Here is a 20581-nt window from a genome sequence, read left to right as displayed (position 1 = left end):
CACTCTTTCTGCAAAGGATTCATCCTCACATACAGCCATTGATAGTGCAAATATTTAGCCAAGACACTATCATTTTCCACGGTGCCTGTTTATTAGAGCTTCAAGATCTACTGTGGCGTGGGTTTTCTCTTATTAAAAGGAGTTCACATCAAGTTGCTTGTCCCTATAAATTGAAAACATTCAGGTTCAAAAGAACTACGTTTCCTCATGGGCAAATTTCAGTGCAAAACCACAGATGATCTTTGGCATGAATGCGTTTGTGGACATTCCTGTGGGTTTGCAATATGTTTGCAACAGTAACCCTAAAGGAAAATAACATTCGACTTACCCTTTGTGAGCTTTCCCTAACTTTGAAAGAAAATCTCAGACTGTGATTTTTTTTTAAAACAGAAAGAGCCAATTTTCTTGTACTTCTGATTAAATGTATGAACCAATGACTGCAGGTCTGAAAATATCAGTTAAATTTGCAAGGTTGATTCTGCATGAATTGACTGTCCAAGCTGAAAGCATTATATTCTTGTATTTGTATTACATGCAAATCCATTAGTATTGAAGTTATATATTGGTGTATGAGGCAAATTTGCTGAAAAAACATTTCAAAAGCCTGTAAATAAAGTGCAGGAATTAAAGAAGAAGGTAATTTCTCTCTGCCTGCAAATTCACTTGCAAGACCACTAAAATCACAGTCATCTGTTAAGCACTGGTAAGTTAGCTATATGTCCCTTTGGACTTCTGTAACCTCTCCTCCGTGCTGCTTCCACAACCCAATGTGCCCTGACTCTTTGAACTGAATCTACACAATTGCTCAGCTGGGGAAGAAAAGCAGCTCTGATCTGAACAGAAAGATTTTATAATCTGTATGTATGTTTGTGTGCACATACATCTATGTATGTGTGTAACATACATGTGGATATAGCATGTTATACACAATATGCCTTATCACCTACCAACTTAACATCCAACAGTGTTAATAAAGCCCATTGTAACTTCAGGCAGTTCTGTTTTTCAGTACCATTGCAGAAACAGACTCAGGTTTCACATGTAGAGCTCAGTCAGGATTCTGCTGTGAAGGAGACTGCCGAAGCCATCCAGAAGGAGTGGCAGTTGGCATAAGGAAGCTTTAGGAGCAGTTGGATTTCCTTCTTACAAGAAATATTGTTTAGGTAATTTGAGACCATAATGGAGAAACCCCATACTTAGGATGTCAGAATGTACAGCTGCAAGAACAATATTAAGTGATAGGAAGGGAAGATTATTCTTTTTGAGTTTGTTTATACTTCCTAGTGCAGAATGAGAAAACGGATTTGATGGTGGCTGAAACGCAAGAAAGTGGGAGGGGAGAAGAAGAAAGAACATAAAGTTTACAACTGTTGCTTTAAAAATACCAAACAACACATTTAGGGTTGCATCCTGATCTCTGTTGCAGACAGGTAACTTCCATTGACTTCAGTGGAGTCATTCAGGATTTGCACTGATGCGTCTGAGATGGGCACCTGGCCTTCCAGATGCCAGGCCAATATAAATACATAGATGTATTTTAAAGTAACAATAACTTTTAAAAGCTCCCTTTGGGTTTGTAAGCTTTTACAGCTTTCCTTTATCTTGGGACAACAGACAGGGGAAGAGATGGAGAGAAAGTGAGAGAGGAGGCTTTAAGTTCTTGCATGCTGTCACAGAAGCTACTTGTAATATAGACCAGTTTTTTACACATCAGGGGATACTAAAAGTCAACACAAGTGTTAAGTTTTGACCATAAAGAATCCAAAAATGAGAGAGAAAGATCAGGATGGCATCTAAACTTTCAACTATTTACAAAATAAAATTACAAACCAGCACTCGAGCTTTAACAGGAATGACACATTTATTGCTTTCTCTGTAGCAGTGAGAGCACTATTTATTGTCTCTTAAGGGCTATGTAGCAGGTTAACAATGCCTTCAGTTTTACTCCAGCAAAACAGAAAGAAGCTCACTAATGAACTGGCCTGCCCAGCTTGTTTAGGGGTATAATGATTTCTTAGTAGTACAGTTTTCTGTGAATAAGTGTCTCCAGCTAGCTTGGTATATTACCATGTGATACTTGCTAAACTTTTCCTGAGATCCTCTTCTGAGGCTGGGGGGCAATAAATGAAAGGATTAAATATGTCTAAAAGCTGAATCTAGCTAACTAATTCTAACTTCATTACACTGTTTTAAAGTTCTCTTTACACAGGAGAGAGGCTGGATTTACAGTACTAATCCAAAGAACAGAAGTAGTATTGAGGATATTCCCAACCATGGTACTTCAGCTTCCCTGCATTACTGCTGGTACCAAAGCTGTATGCTGCAGTCCCACACCTACCCTGCAGATGATTTGTCTGAGACTGCAGATGGGGCTTCCTTTTGGAGGTGCATTTCTCTTTGCTGCTGTTCCTGTTCTCTGCTGGTTTGGTCTGAGGAGGATCATCATTTGTAGTCAGATATTTGAGAAGTTCAGAGCAGGGACGTCTTTGAGGCTTTTGCTGTTGACAAATGCTCTTCGCTTTATTGCTCCATGAATTCTCAGTCTTAAAAACAGGATAAAATAAAATAAAATAATAAAATAAAATAAAGCTAAAATTAGTGAGCTGAACCTTATCAGAATGGATATAGGTTTTCTGAAGAGATGAGATTTTCAATGAAGTGTTCAGTCTAAGTGTACTAGATCTATGAGCTGTGAATAACTGTTTGCAGAACAAGGAAGGAAAATTACATTTAAAATTCCTAAATGACATTTATGCAGCTTTTTATTTCATTTCTCCTACATTGCAATGTTCCTACTCAGCAACATGTAACTAACAAGACCCTACAGCGCCTTTACTGTGAACAAAAAAATAAGCTGGTTTAAACCTTAATTTGTTGCTGATTGCTTGGGCCCAGTATTCACGACTCTCTTAAGTACCCCTAAACGGTCCATTTTCAGTTACACTCAATGGCAAGACAAACATTGTTTAATACTGCCTGCTAACAGAATTATGTCTAAGCCCCCCATTCTGTCCAGTCAATGTCTAATGTTTTGCCAAGAATCCAGTGTCATTTGTCTTAGCTCAGACAGCTGGGAAAATGGCAGTCTCACATTCTAGAGTCACTCATAAACAACACCAGACCATCAGCAAATTTTATCGCACCCCGTCCTACTCTGTGTATCAATAAAGTAGGTAAGAGTAACAGACGGTGTGACTACAACTGAACTCTGCCAAGAGAAAAGGCATAAATGAAATATTCAGAGCATAAAGGAGCTCAGATGATTTCTGGAACCCAGTCTGTAACTCACTTTATTTTTTAATTAGTTACAAGATAGAATGCATATTAATAAAACACGTTCAGATCTACTCCTTGCTTGGTTGCTAAAAGCATTAAAGACCTTGTTACACTTTCTTTTTTTTCCTTATTATAAAGATTAAGTTTGTACCTTAACAACCACAGGGCTTGCTCTGATCCTGTGATTAGTGTTTGCATGGTTTTGTGTGCTGAGACCACTGCATTCATTATAATTTAGCTGAGTGTTGGCTGGAGCCAGCAAGAGCTTCTTAAGCTACAAACACATCAGGGAAAGGGAAGTGGAAGGAAAAGAGTAAAGTTATACATCTTTATGGATTAAAATGACTTATCTACATTTTTGCATAGTTACTTAAAGTTAGTTATATCAATTTCAGCAAGAAAAGTACAATAAAACTAAAAGAAGGACTTGATATTCCTCAGAGGAAACAGATTTCATTTTCTTCTGGCTTGGCAGCACATTTCTGCTCCCTTTACTGCAGTATACTGTGGGGCAAGCAGAAATGACAGGGATCTTGGATTTCTGAATCCATGGCAAAATGAAATTCTCAGTGATCTGCTTGACAGAAGAGGCCTCTGATCTAGACAGAAACATTAACAGACTAATGGATACAGTGTCAAGATTCAGGTATCTGGCTCTGTTCCACTGAAGCCAGTGATAAGAGGCTTTCAGCAGAAACAGAATCACATCACAAACTAGATTTACTGAGCAAAATGCATATAGTGTTTCACCCACATCCTCATCCAAGGTTCAGTTTTGCCCTGGTTAGCACTAAGCTGGTGCTTACTGGTCAAATCAATGTTAAAGGCACAAAATCAGCCCCGCATCCCAACAGACTCACTGGGCCTTTCTTCACAGATCACCAAAAATTATGTCTAAACACGCACAACAAAAAGAGCCCCAAGAAATGAAATATGAGTTAAGAGCCATTACCCCGACTTATCTGAACAGAATGATAAGCAAAAGTGTCAGCTCCATTAGTATAAGAGTTTAAAAACAACCTTTTCAACAACTTTTTAATAGACTGCCATATTAATCATCCTATGGCTATTTGGTGGGGGGGTTTTGCCCACCTAATTTTCAGTTCTTCACTTGATTTTCCTCTCCAGTCTAAATGAAAAGTCCAGACCTTACTGTGACTACATCATACCCATGCAGCGGGTAGCCAGAGGCACATCCAATTCCTGTTAAACAGTAGGAAGGGTTCTTACTAGAGACGGCTCTTCTGCCTCCTGGGTTGGAGGGGTGCCGTCGGGCATTGGGGAGGGGCTAGCGGCCTTTTCGTTGGTCACATCTCCATCTGTCAGTGCATCAAATGAAGGCAATCCATCCTCATCCACAGGGATGCTGTCCAGTGTTTCAGTGAGAACAGCTAGCAAGTTTGCCTCGCTCTCTTCATCTATCTTCTGTGGAAGCGGACAAAACAAAAAGAGGAACCTGGTGAGAAAAGGACTAAAACGATGCCTCTGTATGTGAACAAGCGGACAACATGTAGTTAAACCAGCCCTTGAAACAGTAACCTGCAACAGAATCTCAGACAATGTAATTAGGTACAATAAAATGATCCATCTCTGTTCAAAACAAATCTCTTTGCACTCGTGGTGTATTGCTAGTTTACTTTTCTTCCACCATTTTTTTTCTTATCAGGTGTTAACAATGATAAGTAATCACCCAGGGATTGTATTACAGGATGAGCCTAAAATGCTGACACCTAATGATGGTGTCAGCCCAGGCTGTCTCTTTCTTTCTCTCTTCAACACTGAACACCAGCTAATTAACCTGACAAAATTACAAGAAACAGACAGCTAATCAGGACACCAAAATGAATCACCAGTAAAATATAGAAAACCTCATTCACATATACGGTCCAGTTTAAGTGAGAAAGGGTTACCCTTCCACATTTCTGCAAATCCTTGCTCCAAACTCAAATGAACAGCTCCTCATTCCTGAGTATTCTGGCATAAGATAGCCAGCAGCACTCATATGATAAATGACAGGTCATTTGGGTTTCTTTTAAAGGAATGTATTAGGCAGATTGCCTTTGAAGTTGTCCTTTCGAGTTATGTCATTTGAGTGCTCAATGCACTATTGTATGCATTTATCTAATTCAGACTGCAATTATAAAAAGTAGATTAATTTCTAATCAGATGTGGCTGTAATGTTAATTTATATCTTATTTCAGCAACGTGAGTTCTTTTTGTCAAATTGAGTAAATTTAAGTGCCTCCTGATTTTTTAATGAAATATAGTCCCTACTGTATATTAAGGTACAGATTTTTTGAGTGCTGAGAGTACTGAGAAATAGAACTGTGTAAAAATCATTATATTTATTTTTCAGAAAGATTGGAAATTGATCTTGACAGATCAATTATCTAGGACTCCTAGGCTGATCTTAGCGCTATTAAAGTAAATGAAAAGCCTTTCACTGATTCAAGCGATATCAAATTGGGAGTTTTTCCACCAGTTTCAGAGTAGCTCACCATGTTCCAGGTTCACAGTGTGAAAAAATTTCAGCTAACTTCAAATCTCGAAGTTTAAAAGTGAACTAGCAAGACAAATAATACCAGCAAGACAAACAAACAAGCAAAAAAAGAAGCTAAAAAAGGCAACAGCAGAACACTGCCAAGTTACACTTTGGAAAAAAAAAATCAAGCGAATCTGGGTATCCCCTTAGCACAACTTTTTTCAGTAATACTTTCATCTAGCAGACTCTGTTCAGAGATGATCATAAACCACACATGTAATTGCTCCTGCTAGGCTTCTCTGCCAAATCACACCTCACGGCTTCTAACACAAAAGCTGTCTTTGAGCTAGAAAGCTAAGGCAGAGCACAAATTATTCTGGTGTTTACAACTTCATCTCCAAGAAACAAATAAATACTCAGGCAAGCTAATGCTAAGGAGAAGCATTTACTTAAAAGGCAAAAAGGCACTTGGCCACTGAGAAAAAGCATCCAAGTTTCGGTATCAGGTGATTTCCACCATACTAAGCAGACATATGCACACAGCTGAGATAATTCAGTTTGTAGAAGGTGGAAATGACAGAGGGGAGCCACCTTGTGAATAAAACCATGCTCTGAATCCAGCTTTTAACAGTCGCTTTCTAAGAGGACAAGAGGAAAACCATGGTGTCACTTCTAGAAAAGCAAGAAAAGATACCGGGCAAGAAAGTGTGTACCAGTGTTGTTTCCCGATGGCATTTCAAGCCCCTCACAGGTGGTGGGATGAATGGTGTGAGAGCCAGCCCTTGAGCCTAAGGTGTCCATGAGGTGGTTTGGCTGCCTGACCCCCAGCCCTACACCAGGAACTTTTTCAGCAAGTTCAGCTGGTGGGTCACACTGCTGAGCCTTGAAGCATATAAAGCTGACAATAAAGCTGGAAGTGTTGCTATTTCTAACAGGGAATGCCTTCTTTAATAATAGCATGCCAGAAGAAAACCTGATATTTGCTGTTAGCTGCTCAACTCTCATGCTTTAAACAGACATTCAAGTGCACTGACATTCAGGAACAGAAAGTTGAGCGGACGCCGGTCCTCATCACAGCAATTTCAATTAGTTTTGTACAAGTTTCAACATTCAAACACCCCAGAGAAAGCAGAGGATGTGACAAAGAGGACTCTGTTAAACAATTAATGTCACTTTCCATTATTGCTTCAGTCCCAATTTACAGAGCAAATAAATCAAAGTCACCACAGATGAAACACACTAGCTGGCTAACACATGTCTATTCACAAACAATATGGCAGCAGGAACACATTAGTCAAGAAAATGACATTGCTAGATAACCTTTTAAAGGTTTAACTATGCTATTGCTCCTAACTGTCCTTAATTACTATTTATAAAGAAACACAGTTACTAGATACAGCAGAAACGCTGCTGAGGAGAGATGCAGAGGGAGAGATGGTTGGGTACATCAACGTCTGAGCAATAATCAGTGAAGCAGCAGCTTCCTCCTTTGCTATTGCAGCTTGAGTCTTGGTGTTGACAGCACTGGGGAGAAGCAACGCCATGGCCAAATGCAGGCTCTTTCACGGTTTCAGCACTGTCCCCGCAGAAGTTCACATTTCAGACTGGCATCCAACCCGCTCATCACACAGGCTCGGTGGAACAGGAGGAGCTGAGCACCTTCCATCTCTGCCGAGGCCAGAGGATGCCCCGTGTGCTCTCTGCAACTGACTCCGCCATGTCCCTAAGCTCATGAAGGATCTTACAGGAAGGATTTGCCTCTCTCTATAGGAGCAGATCCTAGGTATTTAGACTACCTAAATAAACTACAGTGTGTAAGAAAAAGAACCAGAGGATAATCTCAAATGTAAAGCTGCACGACAAATATATTTAATTATTAAACTTTTATGAAAAAAATTCATAATAACTGCATGTTGCTAACTTGCCTTTTTAATGCAGAAGCAGTTATGCATCACTTCCAAATCACACTGTTATGTTAACATAAAGACATTGGGCCAGAGATGTTTTGATCCCTGTAAATTTTCACCCAGATGAAGGAGGCAAGGAACACAAGTATGCCAATGAATGCACATGCTTCTGTGTTTCTGACAACAGAAATTTCCAGCATATCCAGAATGCCATTAGCTCTGAAAGGAAATAAAATTTGGCATTTGTGTCACTCTATATGGGTGAATGCAACAGGTAAACTGCCAGAACATCAGCCAATCCTCAAACATGAGCGATCTAGGAGTCCAAAGACCATGAAAAGTTTCTAATTGTGCTCTTCTCTGCTTTTACATGCTTTGCTCTAATACTTTAGTATTTCTACAGCACTAAAAATAATTCTCTGTCTGAAAACACTTTAATAGTTGTGTAACTATTGCAATCTAATTGCATTTCTGCCTTCAGTAAAATGTCTCCAGAGATATTCTCTCTTTGGTCAGTGAAATGAGTTGACAATTTGCTGACACAAAGGTATTTAAATCCTCTACCCCTGATGATTCCTTCTCTTTTGCTTATTCTGACTATTGATGGAGCTGGGTTCACCTTGTGGTTAGCATTTTACGTCTGTAATACCTGTTACTTGTGGGTAATCCACAGAGGCCACAGAGGCCAAAGATTGAGCTGTAACAAAGGCTTGTCCGCCTTGTCATTCATGGTCATCCCTTTAGGGTGCATATAGTGAGCAGTGCTGTGATTTATCCTTAAATTTTCTTCCTTTAAAAAAATCATGCAACATTTAAAAATCTCTGTCATTACCATCATGGGTTAGAGAGCACCTAGGAAACCTTGACATCCATAAGTCCATGGGCCCTAACAGAACACATCCATGAATGCTGGAGAGAGCTGGCAGACACCATAGTGAGGCTGCTTCATGGTCATCTTTGAAAGGTCATGGAGATCAGGAGAGGTGTCTGAGGACTGAAAGAAAGCAAATGTCACCCTGGTCTTCAAAAATTGCAATGAGGAGGATTCATGGAACGACTGGCCAGTCAGCCTCACCTCGATCCCTGAAAAGGTGATGAAGCACCTCTTTCCGGAGGCCATCTCTATCCACGTGGATGACGCCAGGCGATCAGAGATAATCAAGCATTTTTTCACTAAAGATAAGTAAATCATGCTTGACCAACCTGATTGCCTTCTATGATGAAGCAACTACCTGGATGGATGAGGGGAGAGCAGTGGATATTGTCTACCGTGACTTCAGCAAGGCTTTTGACACGGTCTCTCGCAACATCCTCATAAGCAAACTCAGGAAGTGTGGGGTGGATGAGTGGACAACAAGGTGGATTGAGATCTGGCTGAACAGCAGATCCCAGAGGGTCATAATCAGTGGCACAGGGTCTAGTTGGGGGCCTGTCATGAGTTGTGTCCCCCAAGGTTCAATACTGGGCCCGGTACTGTTTAATTCATTCATCAGTGACTTGGATGAAGGTCCAGATGCCTCCTCAGTTGTGTTCATGGATAAGACAAAGCTGGGAGGAGTGGCCAATACCCCTGAGTGCTGTGCAGCCCTTCAGAAGGACCTGGACAGGTTGGAGAGATGGGCAGAAAGGAACCATCTGATATTCAACAAAGGCAAATGCAGGATCCTGCACCTGGGGAAGAATAACCCCATGCACCAGCACAGACTGGGGGCCAAGGTGCTGGGAAGGAGATATGAGGTGCAGAGAAGGACCTGGTGGACACCAAGTGTCCATGAGCCAGCAGTGCCCTTGTGGCCAAGAGGGCCAGTGGTACCCTGTGGTCCATCAGGGAGAACACTGCCAGCAGGTTGAGGGAGGTGATCCTGCCCCTCTACTCAGCCCTGGTGAGGTGCACCTGGAGTGCTGTGTCCAGTTCTGGGCTCCTCAGTACAAGAGGGACATGGAGCTCCTGGAACAGGTCCAGCAGAGGGCTGTGAGGATGATTAAGGGGCTGGAACACCTCTGTTAGGAGGACAGGCTGAGTGAGCTGGGTCAGTTCAGCCTCAAGAAGACACAGCTGAGAAGGGACCTCATCAATGTCTGTCAGTATCTGAAGGGAGGGTGTCAGGAGGATGGAGCCAGGCTCTGCTCAGTGGTGCCAAGCAACAGGACAAGAGGCAACAGGCAGAAACTGATGCCCAGGAGGTGCTACCTGAACATGAAGAAGAACTTCTTTACTCTGTGAATGACAGAGTACTGGAACAGGTTTGCCCAAAGAGGCTGTGGAGTTTCTGTCACTGGAGATATTCAAGAACTGTCTGGATGCAATCCTGTGCCACATGCTCTAGGAGGGCCCTGCTTGAGCAGGGAAGTTGTTCCAGCTGACCCACTGCAGTCCCTTCTAACCTTACCCATCTGTGCTTCTGTGATCCCTTCTTGAAAACTTTGAAGCCAGAGTGCAGATGTTCTGACTCAGGATTATCCTGTAGCTCCTGTCATCAGCGCAGGTATGCTGATCCATTCCAGAAAAGGGTCAAGCCCATCTTTTAGAAAATATTTTCAAAATATTAATAGTATCTCCAACATCTTCCCTTTGGGTGACTTCCCCTCTGCCTTTCAATTGTGATTAACACATGCACAACTTTTGCTGACTGGATCTCAAGGAGTGAAATCAGCTAACGAATGATGATGCTCTGGAGTTTCTTTACTGACAATTTGAATAGTGCAAGGGCCCATTGTGATTCACACTGAAAGATCAGGGTCTAAACTTCATTATTAATCCACAGCCCGAAGGATCTGGGAGCAGTGGCAGCTCGCCACATCTTCATAAAAAGCCGAGGAAACTTTGGGACAGATCCACAGCTGGTAGAAGCTGTCACCACTCCAGCAGCCCAGCTTGGTAAGCAATTCAGAGCAGCCAGGTGTACACCAGAACTCACAAGGGATCACCATTTCAACGTATCAACTCATTTCTCCTCAGCAGCCTAAGATCTATTCATAGCACAATTAAAAAAGAAAATACAAGATTTTCCTCCAGCTGAAAATATCTGAGTGATCTAAAAATACTAATACATTATGGCACTACTTTCAAACAAACAAAATTGACTTGTGAGCACATCAGGGAATTCCAACAGGATTTAATTCCTTAATGACAAACTTTGGAGTAAGAATGTCCGTAAGATTGTCTTTTCCTTAAGAATTGAGGGGTACAGAGTCACCCCTTTTTGCACATAAGGATGCAGAGGTGCTGAAAAGCTCATTAACACCACTCAGGCCCTGAACACCTCCTGTCAGCAAACATGCAGGAGGTAGGGGCAGATGGTGTCTCAGCCCCAGCACCACAAACCAAGCTTTGCCACAAGAGGCTAAGGAGCCACAGGCTGGACAGAAGCACAGGGAGGGTAGGAGGTGTACAGGGATTAGGATGCAGGCTGGTATTCCTACTCCTAACAGAGAAAAATGAGAACTGAAGTCAAGGACAATGAAAGGGAAGAACTACAGCCCAAGTTTTCCCTCTTCTGGTGCAGAAGAAGCCAACCTGCCATGGCATGGCACAGACAGCGCTGTCATGTTGATTTTGCTGCCTTTTCCATGCGCTGTCCAAGGCAAGCGCCTCCTTCTCCTCAACTTAGAGCTGGCCATACCCAGGGCCAAAGACGAATTAGTGGTCCAAGTGGAGAATCACTTGTTCCACCTTACCTGCTCACAATCAGTCTCATGCCCTTATATATTTTGAGAAGTTTCTCAGCTTTTATTTTACTGTTCAACTGCTTTGCAAATCCTTAAGCATCCTGCATTGTCTTACAGTAAAAATTCACATGATGCATTTGCATTAGAACATTTTTCCAAGGTCTGTTAGTCTGGTCCCCAAGAGACACTCCCATAATTGAAATGCTTAAGTCCAGAGCTATCAATTATCTTTAAAAACAAAATGGAGTCCCACTAGGAGAAAATTACAGCCAGGTTTCTTTATATGAAGTAGAAATATGGGGATTAATTATCACCACCCCTGTGCAAATGCCTTTAGGGTATGGAAAGGAAACAAGATCTTTTCTTTTCTTGAAGGAGACAGCTATATTCATACTCCTCACATGCACCTGCAGGAAAAGACCACTTGAATCCAGAGCCTGCCTTCTGATTTCAGCAGCCCCACAGCCCTTCATATGGAATGTGGATATATCTCAATTGCGGGACCAACCACTTATCCGTATTTATGAAAAAGCTTCACTCCAGTTGGATTTCTCAAGATACAGACTTGAAGCAATGTGCTCTACCATCCCAAAATGCTCTCCCCCAAAACAATGTTAAATAAATATTGTGATTCTACACAATGCAGCTACTTCACTGCCTAATTTCCAGAGCTAGGTTCCAGGGGGGAATAAACCCCCAGCACTGCTCACAGGAACATTATGGCACCACTGGAAGGACCTGCTAAACGCCTGCAGGCTGAAGGAGATGGGAGCACCTGCAGCATCCATTTTCCCCTCCCCTCTTCAGGATATCTCAATATAAAAGTAAACTAAAGTAAAGTAAACTAAAATAAAAATTATTATTTTCATCATCATAATCAACATGTTGCATATTTCTCAGAAAGTTCTTATGTGTAATCTTGGCAACTGAACTCGGATTGCCTTCTCTCTGAGAGATGCTCACCTGATACTGTAAAACTCCTGCCAAATACTTGGTATTAAAGCATCACAACACAAAACCACAGCACAGACCATTTGCAAATAGGCTTTTCTTTAAGAGCATGCCCTTGATCACTACCATAGCTCCTGTGAGATGGACTACCTTTTCAAGTGAAAAATATAACTTTCCTGCTCTAAGCTAAACGTGTCAGTTTAAAAAAGCCTACTGAATATTCTTCTACCACAAAGTCACTTTTTTTGTTACTTCTAACGAGTTGTTGCAGTTCAGAAGTTTCCATTACAGCCTGGTAATTAAGTTTATAATAAACTGAAGAGCTACTAATTGACTTACTCATCTCAGGAACTTCAGGATCCAGCTAGCAACCCATGCTTTACATATTTTGACCAAAATTCATCCACATTTTGCAAGCCATTGCAATTCGATTTGTGTAAACTGCATCCTTCCCCTCTATCATAGTGATCTTTGATTCTGGGGAAAAGATAAAACAAAAAACAATCTGCAAGCAAGCTACTGTGTCATCGACTGTGTTAAGGGAACCAATGATAAGATACTGTTGTGCTGGATTCACTTCACCAGTGGTAGACCAAATACCAAAAACTTATAGTAAGTGAAACCACAGAATCTTTGCAAATGCAGTCAATTTGACTCAGCATCAAAAGGTCACTCTATTCCATTTATACTTGATCCTGAGCACAATATTGAGAAACACTTGAAAGCAAATCATCTTATCATCAGTTTGGGCCTCAACATTTGCTGACTATATAGACTAATTTGCTGATTACTAAGTAAATGCTCTACCCATGTTTTTTACTGGGTTAGCTCACCACGGGGGCTTTTTAACTTCTACAGGATTTGACACTGTAAAGGAACTGCATGTCTGTAATACTGAGGCACACCATGGACTTACTATTGTGCTGCCTTGTCCAGTGCTAGCAAAGGCCACCTGGTCTTCATGGGTGGGGAACTGCAGCAGGAGAAGATCTGGCATGTCTTGTCAAGCCCACAATGGACTAGGTTTGGGCTAAGCTTCCCAATGAAGCACAAAACTCTCTCTGTGTTTCTGCTGGGTAAAAACAAGAGCAGGGAAAGTGCAGAAGTGCAAAGGGGAAAGAGCGCCTGGTGAAGAGCCAAAATACGAAGAAAGGCTGGGAGTTTTTCTTCACTGTCAAGACCGCCAGAGAAACTAGGATGGAGGTGAAGTTTCTGTCTGCCAGAACTTCTGGGGAAGCACAGGTGAGCAGAGGAGTGAGTGAGCTGGGGAAGGGAATGCAGGACAGGTAGCCTGACCTGCATGAGTAGCTCACTGCCCAGGGTACAAGAGGTTAGGCAGGCTGCCTCTGAGCTCACCACCCACAAGCTTCCCCCACTCTGGAGCAGCAAATGGCACCTCTTACCCATCCTTCCTTCCCCACACGCAGACAGTCGCTCATGCGTGTAATAAGTTCCTGAGCAACAACTCAGACAGGGATTTTTAATTATTATTATGCACCTGAATAATACACAGGAGAGCAGAGAGTTAAAGTTCCTGGGGTCCCAGTCTGGACAAGCTCTAATATGGAGTGGGTATTGTAGAAAGAAGGAAGAAGGGGAAGGAAGGGTACAGCATAAGGTAGGGAAGACATCTGGGACTGTCCCTGTTGCAGAGCTTTCAATGACAGCGTCAGCAGTATTTCAGTCCAAACACTCAAGCACTGCTTGCTCAGATTTATTTATTTACTTGATTTATGGTCCATGCCTACGCTAATCTCTCTATGCACTGATGTAAGATTTTTCAACATTCATATACCTCTGTAAGGCAGCATAGCGTATCCTGGAGGAAAAAAAGGCTACATATATTTTGCAGTAATTATTGTAAAAACTTGTTTGTCCTCTTTATCATGACAAATATCCCTAAAAACTGCACTTCAGTGGTAGTATGGACTCTGCCAACAAGAAGCATTGTCTTATCGCTTTTGTTCATTCTCTATTTCAGTGTTGCATTTGCTTTAGTTTTAATTATATTGGATGTGTCAGGATGTCTATAATCATCCCTACTTCTGTCTTAAGATTTATGACTCCAAAGAAATACAAACTTAAAGGTAAAATTATACATAATATAGCAGAGAAGAGTTTACATAGATTTTTAAATTTTGTTCATTTATGGGGAGACTGTTTTTGTGCAAATGAAACACACACTCAAAAATTCCTTTTTAAACTACACAATAAGACACTTCTATCTGGTGCTTTTACTGTTAGAAAATTGGAATTTAATTCTACCAGGAAATTAGCATTTGTAAAGTATCAACTTCATTAAATGCTTTTTATGATGTTTTAATTTCTCAGCGTGTTCAGCTTCATCAAGCCTAACACATGCCCACTGAACAGGTATGACAAACACAAGTCATGTCTCACAGGAAGAAAAGCACTGGTTTTCCTTACAGCTAAAGCATGAATGGATCAGTACATCACTAATACACCTGGACTTACCATCAATTTTTATTGTAATTTAACTGGATGGCAGCTATCTGGTTTGAGTTGGTTAAAAAAGTTTACTCAGATACAACACAAAAACTTGTTTACAAGCCTAAAGATGCATTTCCTCTGTATATTTTACCTATGTAGCTGTACATTATTTTTAGGTGGCACAACAATGTCCTTCAATGTCCTCCTCATTTGTCTGTACCAGCAGATGTGTTGAGTGACACACATACCCTTTAGAGAGGTGGTTTAGACAGATAAAATAAACCTCAGGTACCTGTACTCTGAGTGTTCTAGGCTGAAAGTAATAAAGGCTCCTTTATACCGAAGCACCAAATGAGAATGAGAAGATGCCATGGTAAGGAATGTCCTAGCAGGTATAGGGTTTAACAGCACAGATCACAGGTGCATTTTGCCAGGCTTTTCAGAGCACCTTTACAGTCCCATGAAAATAAAATGAAAGCCTCTCCCAGCAAGCAAGTCCTCACCTCAAAAAGCAGTGATTGAACAGTGCAACCTGGTAAATCCCTACAACCACCAAGAATACTCTTCAGGATGAGGAGATGTGTCTGAATTTTCCACCAGTTAAACATTTGGATATGTATATGTCTGATAATACCCTCAGTTACACATCTCCTTGATTTGTCATTCAGTGTTAAGACTTTAATGTTCTTTTAATCCAATTTTGTGCATGCAAATAGAATTGTAAAATAGAGATGGTGATTTTAAAACAGAAAACATTTAAAAAAACATAGAAGAGCTATCTGTTGCAGTCTCCTTTAGAACATGCCCACTGTTGGCTTTCTATGTTTCCTGGAACTCACTAGTCTTTACAGATAATATTAATCAAACAGGGTTGACACTAAAATGTAAAACTAATTTGCTAGTTTACATTAAGGCTACCATGTCCATTTACCTTCAACCAGTCTGGCAGAGTTATGCAGCGCATGCATACTGTGGTGCACACTACAGTTCCCACTGCAGTTGCCTCTCCTCTATTTGCTCCTTAGTCAGGACTGAATTTATTGCTCATTCTCTGCTAGTCCTTTAAAAGTCTGCATTTTCCCAATCATGAGCCCTCCATCTGTGTGATGTAAAAAACTGCAATTTTTTTTAGTGAGGCACTCATATTAACCAGTCCCCTTTTCATCAGAAATGGCAAAAATCAACCTTGGCGTATTTTTTTTGTCCTCTTAAAAAATGACACGGAACAGGCAGTCAAGTCCAGATGTACTTACCAATGCACTAAATAACATTATTAATTATAATTAGGCCATAAGTTCCTTTAGACAGGGACTGTCTTTTTGTTATGTGTTCACACAACCCCTTTCACAACGATGTCCTGTTTTACCATTGGGCTTTGAGATGCTGCCACAGGACCTACAATAAATAATTTGGGGTACTTCCATTTAATCCTGCTGGCAAACAAAAGAAAAAGAACTTAGACCCCGATGTTCAGCTGCTGCAAATTAGGACCTCTCCAAAGGTCTTAACAGCTATGCAGATTTACACTAGCTAGGAACCTGGTCCTCTGCTCTTCGTGTATGTTGATGCTTAAGCTGAGAACAGCAGCTCCTACATAGTGTGTCTGTACCACCCTGTCCCAGGACTAACAGCAGTCCAGCCACAGGCCAGCAAGGGCTAATTCTTCCTCCTTACCAAGTGAGTTTTGCAGCTGAGCACTACACTGCTATGACTAAGACACTGAGTTTAAAAGCGGCTTGGGTTCATCTTGCCTACAATGTGCCTACACTGTGCTTGCATTCCCTACTGGAAATACACTGACACTATTTGTTCATGTCAAGTGCACCTTCAGTTTAAAAGTTATCCCCACTGAAGTTAACACAAGTTATAATTTGAGCCTGTGTAGCTGCTAGATGCACAGCCAAAACCCCACAGGATGTGCCTAACCCCAGGAATAATAAGTAAATTGAAACCATTTGAATACTAAACCAGAGATGGGACCTCGCGGATCACTGGGTTCGGCAAAGCCTACATCCTCCTGGCTAAGATGGCCTCCCTTTGTATTGACATACTTTCCCCTGCTCTATCAGCATCCAAGTTGAGGGGGAAGAAAGAGGGGAAGGGAGCTGTAGATTGGAAACAGCCCAAGATGAAAGTGTCCGAGCCTTGCTTAGCTGGCTGAGAGGAGTGGGTGGGACTACTCATGTTTAGGAAGTAGTAAAATCCTGTTTTGTAAACGTACGTGAGGATTACACACACCACTAGGGAGGAAGGAGGGGAAAGGACAGGAGAGAGGAAGAGAAAGCAGGCAGACAAGAAAGTAAACATGGTTGCACTTTATTCTACACATGAGGGAGTAGGGGAAAGGACACTCCACCACAGGGTATTTCAAGTAAAAAAGAGCTAGCTACTTCTAAGTGTGCAATCTTGAAAAGTCTTATCCACCTGAAGCACCAAAACACCAGAGTGCAATGAGCACCACAGTGTTTTACAACTGCATCTGGCCTTGCCCCATTTTGATGGCAAAGAGTGCCGTAAATGCGAGTGCTGGTGGAACAGGGAGCGCAATGCCAACTCCAGCTAGCCATCCCTTGGATTAGAGCAGCACAAACCAAGCATCACCTGGCAAAGCCGATGGAGTTAAACAAGGACAGCTTAAGTGTAAGTGAGAAGGAGATCAGGCCCTTTATGTCTGCCCTTCCTTCCCTGGGAAAAACTAAATACATTCCTTATTCCTCAGACACATCAACAGCAATAGCTTAAACTGCCCTGATCAGCTTTCACCATTGGCAATGCAGAAATGTTTATTTCCATTAGGCTGAGTCTATAAAATCTTCCTTTCATTCCTGCACTCCCACAATTTCCAAACAGCAAAGTCTGACAATTTAGTCTCTGACAAGCAAGCTTAATACTGAGACATTTGGAAAAAAAAAAATCCATACAAAGAAAGCTCTTAAGACAAGATAGGCTGAGCATTTGCACCACAAATGGTTTGTTTCAGCTATCTCTTTGCCTCCTGTAAGACGGAAATCAGACAGCTTACTGGCTTAGCTTGTTAGGCCAGGTTAAAGGGATGCAGCGCTGAAAGGCTCTTACAGAAGCTTACCCTTGGACTAAAAATAGCAGGCACTAGAGAATTATCTTAAATACTACCAAACTTGTTCTGCACTGTGAATGCAGATAACTGTAATATGTTTCCATTTTTGGTAGTTTTAGAGCTTTTTTAAGTTATGCTCGCTTTAGCTGACTATTTAATTAGTTTCTGATTCTATTTGCCACTTTTTCTCTCAGAGATATAGCCTGAGGGGTACTTTGCCTATGAATCCTTTGTATTTAGCAGTGTTGCTATTGTTAACATCTAATGAGCTGTTGGATTTGCCAAACACTCAGTATAGGTACAAATGCTTCTTTGAAATATAAATGTTTAACACATAGCAAATAGCAAATCAAAAGATACTCTGATGCAGCATCCTCACTCTCTCATTGCGTCTCATCAAAAGAGAATAAAAATAAAAATCTCCTTTATTACATTTAATTCTGAAATTCAAAAATGCGTATCTGAGTAAGACAATTTTCGCTCTCTGTCCATGACTTTAGAAGAAAACTAAATGATTTTTAGTACCGTAGGAAGACTTGTGCATATGACTAAAGCTCCACAGTCTGACACAGATCCCTTCCAGATGAACTGTGGAGCTAGCAGTGTTTTCTTTGGGGTAAAACTGCAAGACCCTATAATCTTTAATAAAGCCACCTCATCTTTAAAACACATAAATGGAGATTTTGGTGGGTTTCTTAGGCTACAAGCAGTTTCTCTTTAAGCTCTGTTAAGTAGGATACCTGTTCATCTGCTCCTCAATGAAAACCATGACAAAAAAAAAAAAAAAAAAAAAAAAAAAAGAAACCCCAAAGCAAAGCACGAATGTTCTCTGTCCTTGCATACATTTCACTTGTGCTACAGCCAGTCTGAAAGACATCACCACAGAAACCAGTCATGCGGTGTAACACCCCTGCTGCTGTTGTTGCCTCAACTTTGCACTTCTGCAGGTAACATCCTTGTGGGTACTCGCTGTACGAGCTCAGATCAGAACAACACAGGATTCAAGCAGCAAGGGCCTCCACACACTGATTCCTGACCACTGCCTTCCACATGATGTCCCCAGCACTATGCCAGTCTTGGCATAGTGATGATTGCCATAACAAGAGCACTGAATGGAAACTAATTCAGACACACATTTTAGTATGTTTTCCAGTACTTTTTCTTTCCCTGGCTTTACTGCAACTCTTTAGTATGAGTCACTTTTAACATAATTTAAAATCTCACCTTGAGTGAGGCCAACTTCTGGATAGAATAGCTGGGCAAGGTCAAGCTAAAAGCCACCCACACAGCTGAACAGAAGTGTCTTCCCTTACTGGGCAGACATCACATCCAAACGCCTTGGAGCTGGCAGAGCCTGTCCTCTCAGACACAATTTTTCTTTGACTTTCTTTTCAGAGTGAGAATTTTTTTTACTCTTAAATACTGGCAGAATTCACAGACTTTCTCACCAGATATACACCCCGTGTCTTTATAAGCTCACACATAGTGGCATAACCCAACCACATCTCTTGCAACTGCCATTAAAACCCTCCATATGTCTTCATTTGGGAAGCAAGTTTTCTTTTTGAGTCAGGAGTTAAGTTCACAGCCTCTCTGTCAAATAAACAACATGTCTGTTGTCACCTGGCTGCTGAGCAAGCCCTGTCTTTAAAAGTATGCACTCAGTGATTTTAGACATCTATTTCTCAGCCTTTCCTTCCGCTGTCATGCAGCAAAAATCACGCTCCATCTTGATTATGATGATTAACATTACTATCCATCTCCTGCAATTTGAATATTTAAATAGTATTCTAGCACTACCAAGGAAACACCCCTATTGCACTGAATGATCTCCAGTCACATCTCAAGGGAAAGTATCGGCAGAAAGTACTCACAGTTCAATCAGACAAGATCAAGAAAGGAGGATTATAATCCTCGCTTTATAGAAGGGGATTTGACGCTCACAGATTAGCCCACTTCTCCAGGCCAGAGTGCCGGTAGGCATGCCGTAGGCATGGCAGAGGGCAGGGCTCCAACGAGCAACACCACCACCCCCTTCCAAGCAGGGGACACTTAACCAACACCAGCAGTGCACACATTCCCCATCCCAAAGTACATTCAGCTGAACTTCTAATTGTCAGAAGACTGAAAAAATGGTTGTCAAGAGTGTTGGGGTCACAGCCCAAAGCTAAGAAGAAACTCATTTTGTGCATTCATGCAACTTGGTGACTTTGCCATTTTTTGTACAGAAAACATCACTATAATATTTGCTCACTTAATACTAGCATTCCAGAATGGAATGTCCCAGAGAAAGTTAACACAGAGACAGTAATGAATAGACACACAGAACAAGGCTTGTGTGTAAGATATAACTCCACATCAGAAAGACAAAGAGTACCTCTATGATGCAATGGATGTAAGGGAGAACATCAGGGCTACAGCAAAAGAGACAAGTTTGGACCTCTGAAAAGGATCACAGTCATGACCGAATTCAAAAGTGAGCATGGAGACCATCCACTTAAACATGAAAAGCCAGGCCAATCCCCCAGAACGCAAGAGGAAGAGGTTATAATAGAACAGCAACTCAGCAAGTGTCTTGGAAAAACAAAGGGCCCACAAAACATATTGCTTGAGTGGGGCCTTCTATTTGCATAGCTTACTTTGGGAATATAAAAACCAGAAAACATCCAAAGCCTGTAAGGTAAGCCTTTACCTGTACAGATAATCACACAGACTTGTTTGTCCCAAGGAAAGATAAGGAGAAAGTGAAAGTGAACTGAGGGTTCAGCA

General features: G+C 41.4%; 1 protein-coding gene across 5 annotated transcripts in view; it reads right to left on the bottom strand.

Moving 5' to 3' along the window:
• The window catches only part of PPARGC1A (PPARG coactivator 1 alpha), a 368953-nt gene that overhangs the window by 28412 nt on the left and 319960 nt on the right, over window positions 1-20581 (bottom strand). For 4 of the 5 annotated variants that reach the window (XM_017727555.1, XM_017727556.1, XM_017727557.1 and 1 more), the window contains exons 3-5: window positions 4507-4701; window positions 3428-3550; window positions 2339-2543 (exon numbers count right to left, since the gene is read on the bottom strand). In XM_017727555.1, the coding sequence (XP_017583044.1) occupies window positions 2339-2543; window positions 3428-3550; window positions 4507-4701 (523 nt within the window). Of the gene's footprint in view, window positions 1-2338; window positions 2544-3427; window positions 3551-4445; window positions 4702-20581 lie in introns of those variants that run through there. The other variant, XM_017727558.1, reaches the window with a different exon arrangement.

The sequence above is a fragment of the Corvus brachyrhynchos genome, unplaced genomic scaffold (genome assembly GCF_000691975.1).
Source record: "Corvus brachyrhynchos isolate BGI_N302 unplaced genomic scaffold, ASM69197v1 scaffold80, whole genome shotgun sequence".
Lineage (NCBI taxonomy): Eukaryota > Metazoa > Chordata > Aves > Passeriformes > Corvidae > Corvus > Corvus brachyrhynchos.
Note: the sequence above shows the minus strand (reverse complement) of the source record. Positions and strands in the feature narration are given on the sequence as shown.